Source organism: Pyrgilauda ruficollis, unplaced genomic scaffold (genome assembly GCF_017590135.1).
Source record: "Pyrgilauda ruficollis isolate IOZ18807 unplaced genomic scaffold, ASM1759013v1 scaffold533, whole genome shotgun sequence".
NCBI lineage: Eukaryota > Metazoa > Chordata > Aves > Passeriformes > Passeridae > Pyrgilauda > Pyrgilauda ruficollis.
Window position 1 is genome coordinate 34259 of NW_024526967.1, and position 7517 is coordinate 41775.

Genomic DNA, 7517 nt, shown 5'->3' on the forward strand with positions numbered 1-7517 from the left:
CCTCCCAGTCGCTCCCAGGCCCCCCCAGTGGCTCCCAGTCCCTCCCAGTGTGCCCAGTACAGGGTCTCCAGTCTCTCCCAGTCCCTCCCAGTCCCTCCCAGTGCTCCCAGTCTGACCAGTACGCGCAGATGACGAAGATGCTGGACCTGCTGGAGGATTTCCTGGACTACGAGGGCTACAAGTACGAGCGCATCGACGGCGGCATCACCGGGGCCCTGCGGCAGGAGGCCATCGACCGCTTCAACGGTAGGGACAGGGGACGGGGACAGGGACAGGGACAGGGGATGGAGACAGGGGGAGTTCAGGTGTCCTGGGGAATTCAGGTGTTTTTGGGGTGGTTTTGGGTGCTTTGGGTCCGTCACTGACGCCGGGGGGGCAGCGCCGGGGGCGCAGCAGTTCTGTTTCCTGCTGTCGACGCGGGCCGGGGGCCTCGGCATCAACCTGGCGACGGCCGACACCGTGGTCATCTTCGACTCGGACTGGAACCCCCACAACGACATCCAGGTGGGCACCTGGGCACTGTCACCCGGCCAGTGTCACCTGTGCAGTGCCATCCCCTGGCACTGTCACCCGGCCAGTGTCACCTGTGCAGTGCCATCCCCAGCACTGTCACCTGGGCAGTGCCGCCTGTGCAGTGCCATCCCCAGCACTGGGCACCTGGGCACTGTCACCTGTGCAGTGTCACCTGTGCAATGCCATCCCCTGGCACTGGGCACCTGGGCACTGTCACCCGGCCAGTGTCACCTGTGCAGTGCCATCCCCAGCACTGTCACCTGGGCACTGTCACCCGGCCAGTGTCACCTGTGCAGTGCCACCTGTGCAGTGCCATCCCCAGCACTGGGCACCTGGGCACTGTCACCTGTGCAGTATCACCTGTGCAATGCCATCCCCTGGCACTGGGCACCTGGGCACTGTCACCCGGCCAGTGTCACCTGTGCAGTATCACCTGTGCAGTGCCATCCCCAGCACTGGGCACCTGGGCACTGTCACCTGTGCAGTATCACCTGTGCAATGCCATCCCCTGGCACTGGGCACCTGGGCACTGTCACCCGGCCAGTGTCACCTGTGCAGTGCCACCTGTGCAGTGCCATCCCCAGCACTGGGCACCTGGCCAGTGCCACCTGTGCAGTGTCACCCTCCGTAGCTCCTTGTCTCTCCTGATTGCCAAGTCCCTGAGGTGTCCCCAGGATGTCCCCACGATGTCCCCTCCCTGTCAGGCCATGTGACACATCCCTGGTGTGTCTCCATCCCATGTGACATGTCCCTGGTGTGTCCCCACAATGTCTCTGACCTGTCCCCTCCCTGTCAGGCCTTCAGCCGCACTCACCACATCAGCCAGGGTGTCCCCTCATATCCTTGGGGTGTCCCCCATCCCATGTGACATGTCCCTGGTGTGTCCCCGTCCCATGTGACATGTCCCTGGTGTGTTCCCATGCCATTTGACATGTGCCTGGTGTGTCCCCGTGCCATGTAACATGTCCCTGGTGTGTCCCCATCCCATCTGACGTGTCCCTGGTGTGTCCCCGTCCCATCTGACATGTTCCTGGTGTGTCCCCATCCCATGTGACACATCCCTGGTGTGTCCCCATCCTATGTGACATGTCCCTGCTGTGTCCCCATCCCATCTGACACATCCCTGCTGTGTCCCCATGCCATGTGACGTGTCCCTGGTGTGTCCCCATCCCATGTGATGTGTCCCCTCATGTCCCTGGTGTGTCCCCATCCCATGTGACGTGTCCCCTCATGTCCCCACGATGTCCCTGACCTGTGCCCTCCCTGCCAGGCCTTCAGCCGCGCTCACCGCATCGGCCAGGCCAACAAGGTGATGATTTACCGCTTCGTGACGCGGGCCTCGGTGGAGGAGCGGATCACGCAGGTGGCCAAGCGCAAGATGATGCTGACGCACCTGGTGGTGCGCCCGGGGCTGGGCTCCAAGGCCGGCTCCATGTCCAAGCAGGAGCTCGACGACATCCTCAAGTTCGGCACCGAGGAGCTCTTCAAGGACGAGAACGAGGGTGGGCCCCGCGCGGCACGGGCTGGGACGGGCCATGTTGGGCTGGACTGGGCTGAGCTGGGCTGGGGTGGGCTGTGCTGGGTTGGACTGGGCTGTGCTGGGTTGGACTGGGCTGTGCTGGGTTGGACTGGGCTGTGCTGGGTTGGACTGGGCTGTGCTGGGTTGGACTGGGCTGTGCTGGGTTGGACTGGGCTGTGCTGGGTTGGACTGGGCTGTGCTGGGTTGGACTGGGCTGTGCTGGGTTGGACTGGGCTGTGCTGGGTTGGACTGGGCTGTGCTGGGTTGGACTGGGCTGTGCTGGGTTGGACTGGGCTGTGCTGGGTTGGACTGGGCTGTGCTGGGTTGGACTGGGCTGTGCTGGGTTGGACTGGGCTGTGCTGGGTTGGACTGGGCTGTGCTGGGTTGGACTGGGCTGTGCTGGGTTGGACTGGGCTGTGCTGGGTTGGACTGGGCTGTGCTGGGTTGGACTGGGCTGTGCTGGGTTGGACTGGGCTGTGCTGGGTTGGACTGGGCTGTGCTGGGTTGGACTGGGCTGTGCTGGGTTGGACTGGGCTGTGATGGGTTGGACTGGGTCATGTTGGGTTGTATTGGGTTGTGCCAGGCTGGACTGGGTCGTGTTGGGTTGGACTGGGTCGTGTTGGGTTGGACTGGGCTGTGCTGGGCTGGACTGGGCTGTGCTGGGTTGGACTAGGTTGTGCCAGGCTGGACTGGATCATGTTGGGTTGGACTGGGCTGAGCTGGGCTGCACTGGGCTGAGCTGGGTTGTATTGGGTTGGACTGGGCTGAGCTGGGTTGGACTGGGCTGAGCTAGGTTAGAGTGAGCTGAGCTGGGCTGGACTGGGCTGTGTTGGGCTGTGTTGGGTTGGACTGGTTTGGACTGGGCTGTGCTGGGTTGGACTGGGCTGTGTTGGGCTGGACTGGGTCATGTTGGGTTGTGTTGGGTTGGACGGGGCCATGCTGGGCTGGACTGGGCCATGTCGGGCCATGTTAGGTGTGACAAAGCCGTGTCACATCACCTTGGAGCGCGTCCGGCCATGTCCCACTCCGTGTGGCCCTGTCCGGCCGTGTCCCACTCCGTGTGGCCCTGTCCGGCCGTGTCCCAGCGCGTGTGACACGGCGTGGCCACGCAGGGGACAACAAGGAGGAGGACAGCAGCGTCATCCACTACGACAACGAGGCCATCGCGCGGCTGCTGGACCGCAACCAGGACGCCACCGACGACGCCGACGTGCAGAACATGAACGAGTACCTGAGCTCCTTCAAGGTGGCCCAGTACGTCGTCAGGGAGGAGGACAAGGTGTGCTGGGGACACCGGGGACACCAGGGACATGAGGGGACACTGGGGGGACACAGGCATGGAGGGGATAGAGGGATGTTGAGTGGTGGAGGACATGGGGACATTGGAGAGGGAAGTGATGGGGACAGTGGGATGGGGACAGTGGGACAGGGACAGTGACATGGGAACAGGGGAATGGGGACAGTGGGATTGGGGACAATGGGATGGGGACAATGGGATGATGGAGCTGGGCACTCTGGAGAGGATGGAGATGATGGGGACAGTGAGGATGATGATGGAGATGATGAAAATCGTGAAGATGAGAACAGTGGAGACAGAGATGATGATGGAGATGGGGATGATGATGAGGATGATGATGATGATGAAAATTATGAAGATGGGAATGGTGGAGACAGAGATGATGATGATGGAGATGGGGATGGTGATGATGCTGATGCTGGAGATGATGATGATGGTGATGCTGGAGACACCAAGGACAGGGGCACTGGTGCTGACAACTGGGTGACCCCAGATGGTCCTGGGTGACCCTGGGTGACCCCGAGTGACCCCCCGAGTGTCCGGCAGATCGAGGAGATCGAGCGGGAGATCATCAAGCAGGAGGAGAACGTGGACCCCGACTACTGGGAGAAGCTGCTGCGGCACCACTACGAGCAGCAGCAGGAGGACCTGGCCCGCAACCTGGGCAAGGGCAAGCGCGTGCACAAGCAGGGCAGCTACAACACCGCCGCCCAGGAGGACCAAGGTGGGCAACTGGGACAGACTGGGATGGCACTGGGGGCACTGGGATGGGACTGGGAGGGACTGGGATGGGACTGGGACACGCTGGGATGGCACTGGGATGGCACTGGGACACACTGGGAGGGACTGGGATAGAGCCTGGGCAAGGGCAAGCGCGTGCACAAGCAGGGCAGCTACAACGCTGCCGCCCAGGAGGACCAAGGTGGGCACTGGGGGCACTGGGATGGCACTGGGGGCACTGGGACACACTGGGGTGGCACTGAGTGTCCCCAACGCTGCTGTGTCCCCCAGATAACCAGTCCGAGTACTCGGTGGGCTCCGAGGAGGAGGACGAGGACTTCGACGAGCGGCCCGAGGGTGAGGGGACCCCCGGGGGGGTCAGGGTGTCCCCGGGGGGGTCAGGGTGTCCCCAAGGGGGGTCAGGGTGTCCCCAGGGGTGTATGAGGATGAGGGCCTTTGGGGACAGGGACCTTGGGGACAAAGACCCCGGGGACAGGATCTGTGGGGACAGTGACCCCGGGGCAGGGCGTGCAGGTGAGGGGACAGTGGCACAGGTGGTGGCAGTGGCACAGGTGGTGGCACAGGCAGAGGTGGTGGCACAGGCGGTGGCAGTGGCATAGGCAGGGATGGTGGCACGGGTGGTGGCACAGGGGTGGTGGCACAGGCGTGGGCGGTGGCACAAGGGTGGTGGCATGGACAGTGTCAGTGGCACAGGCAGGGGGTGGTGACACAGGGGGTAGTGCCACGGGCGGTGGCACTGGCAGGGAGCAGTGGCACAGCAGGGGTGGTGGCACAGGCAGTGACACAGGGGCAGTGGCACAGGCAGGGGGCAGTGGCACAGGGGTGGTGGTGCAGGGGTGGTGGGGGGTGCCGTGGGGGTGCTGACTGACCCCTCCCCTCCCCCAGGCCGGCGTCAGTCCAAGCGGCAGCTGCGGAACGAGAAGGACAAACCCCTCCCCCCACTGCTGGCCCGGGTGGGCGGCAACATCGAGGTGAGGGGACACGGGGACATCCCTGGGGCTTGGGGACACCCCGGGGGACTTGGGGACACCCCGGGGCTTGGGGACACCCCGGGGGGCTTGGGGACACCCCTGGAGCTTGGGGACATCCCCGGGGCTTGGGGACACCCCGTGGGGCTTGGGGACACCCCTGGAGCTTGGGGACATCCCCGGGGCTTGGGGACACTCTGGGGGCTTGGGGACATCCCCAGGGCTTGGGGACACCTCAGGGGTTTGGGGACAGCCTGGGGGCTTGGGGACAGCCCGAGGCCACCTGGGTCACCTCCAGGTGGGGGTCAGGGGGTGCTCGGACACCCGAGTGACCCCTCAGCACCTGGGTCCCCAAACCAGAGGGTCAGGGGTCACCTGGAGCCCGCTGTGCCCCTGGCTGGGGACAAGGCACGGGGGGCTCCGGACAGACAGTGTCCCCAGTGTCCCCTCAATGTCCCCAGTGTCCCCTCGATGTCCCCAGTGTCCCCTGTGTCCCCAGGTGCTGGGGTTCAACACGAGGCAGCGCAAGGCCTTCCTGAACGCCGTCATGCGCTGGGGGATGCCCCCCCAGGACGCCTTCACGTCCCAGTGGCTCGTGCGGGACCTGCGGGGCAAAACCGAGAAGGAGTTCAAGTAGGTGACACCGGGGACACCTGGGGACACCTGGGGACACCTGGGAGGGGTGCTGGCACTGGGGAGGGGCGGCGGTGTCAAGGGTGGGCGGTGGCTTCAGGGACAGGCGGTGTCAAGGACAGGTGGTGGCATCAGAAGCAAACGGTGGCATCAGGGACAGGTGGTGGCGTCAGGGACAGGTGGCATTGGGGACAGGCAGTGGCATTGGGGACAGGCGGTGGCATCAGGGACAGGTGGTGTCAAGGACAGGTGGCATTGGGGACGGGTGGTGGCATTGGGGACAGGCGGTGGCATAAGGGACAGGTGGTGTCAAGGACAGGCGGTGGCATTGGGGACAGGTGGTGGCATCAGTGACAGGCGGTGTCAAGGACAGGTGGTGGCACTGGGGACAAGCGGTGGCACCAGGGACAGGTGGTGGCAGGGTAGTGAGGTGTCCGTGTGTCCCCATGTCCTTATTGTCCCCATGTCCCCTCATCTCCCTGTGTGTCCCGTGCCCTCCACTGTCCCATGTCCCCCGGTGTCCCCCGATGTCCCCCGGGTCCCCGATGTCCCCCGGTGTCCCCGTGCCACGTGATGAGCCCTTACTCAGCCGAGCGCCGTCGCTGTCGGTGTTCCTGGGGACCGGACGAGGCCGTGTCCCCCTCAGCCCGACACAAAGCCACCCCCGATGTCCCCGTGTCCCCTCGGGGGGCCGGGAGTGGCCCAGGGGACGCCAGAGCGGTGGCAGGTCCCTGCCGTGACCGGCACAGCCCCCACGGGCGCCGTGACGAGGGGACGGGCTGATGGTGCGGGGACATCGGGGACACCGGGGACATCGGGGACATTGGGGACATCGGGGACATCGGAGACATCAGGGTCACTGGGGACAGCGGGGACATTGGGGACACCAGGGACACTGGGGACATCGGGGACATCGGGGACCCTGAGCGCTGTCCCCAGGGCCTACGTGTCCCTGTTCATGCGTCACCTGTGCGAGCCGGGCGCCGACGGCTCCGAGACCTTCGCGGACGGCGTCCCCCGCGAGGGGCTGTCCCGGCAGCAGGTGCTGACCCGCATCGGCGTCATGTCCCTCGTCAAGAAAAAGGTACCTGGGGACACCTGGGGACAGGCTAGGGACGGCCTGGGGACAGGCTGAACACCTGGGGACACCTGGGGACAGCCTGGGACAGCCTGGGGACAGGCTGAATACCTGGGGACACACCTGGGGACATCCCCAGCACTCCTGGGGACACAGCTGGGGACAGGCTGAACACCCGGGGACATCCCTGAACACCTGGGGACATCCCTGGGGACAGCCTAGGAACAGGCTGAATACCCGGGGACACACCTGGGGACACCTGGGGACTCATTTGGCTCCGTTTTTGGAGTCCCCCCAAACTGTTCCTCTGGGAGCCTTTTAGGGTCCCTTTCTGGGGGTTTTGGGGGTTGGTTTTTAAGGTTTTTGGGGTCAGTTTTTAGGAGTTTTGAGTCAGTTTTTTGGGTCTTTGGGATTGGTTTTTGGGGTCCCCTGAGCCCATGGTGCCCCCTCAGGTGCAGGAGTTCAAGCACATCAACGGCCGCTGGTCCCTGCCCGAGCTGGCCGTGGGGAGGTTTTAGGGTCCCTTGGGCAGGTTTTTGGGGTGGGTTTTTGGGGATTTTAGGGTTTTTGGGGTCCCCTGAGCCCATGGTGCCCCCCAGGTGCAGGAGTTCGAGCACATCAACGGCCGCTGGTCCCTGCCCGAGCTGGCCCCCGAGCCCAGCGCCGACTCCAAGCGCTCGTCCCGCGCCTCCTCCCCCGCCAAGACCGGCCCCCCCAGCCCCGAGCAGAGCGGCCCCCCCAGCCCCGCGCCCCCCACGCCCGGGTCAG

General features: G+C 64.8%; 1 protein-coding gene across 1 annotated transcript in view; it reads left to right on the forward strand.

Annotated features, from left to right (window-relative positions):
• The window catches only part of LOC121360736 (chromodomain-helicase-DNA-binding protein 3-like), a gene marked incomplete at its 3' end in the record, with an annotated part of 44188 nt that overhangs the window by 23459 nt on the left and 13212 nt on the right, over positions 1-7517 (forward strand). The window contains exons 17-26 of the mRNA XM_041480796.1: positions 129-246; positions 380-504; positions 1784-2015; positions 3145-3311; positions 3876-4053; positions 4341-4406; positions 4956-5041; positions 5538-5671; positions 6611-6755; positions 7349-7511. Of these exons, the coding sequence (XP_041336730.1) occupies positions 129-246; positions 380-504; positions 1784-2015; positions 3145-3311; positions 3876-4053; positions 4341-4406; positions 4956-5041; positions 5538-5671; positions 6611-6755; positions 7349-7511 (1414 nt within the window). The remainder of the gene's footprint in view (positions 1-128; positions 247-379; positions 505-1783; positions 2016-3144; positions 3312-3875; positions 4054-4340; positions 4407-4955; positions 5042-5537; positions 5672-6610; positions 6756-7348; positions 7512-7517) is intronic.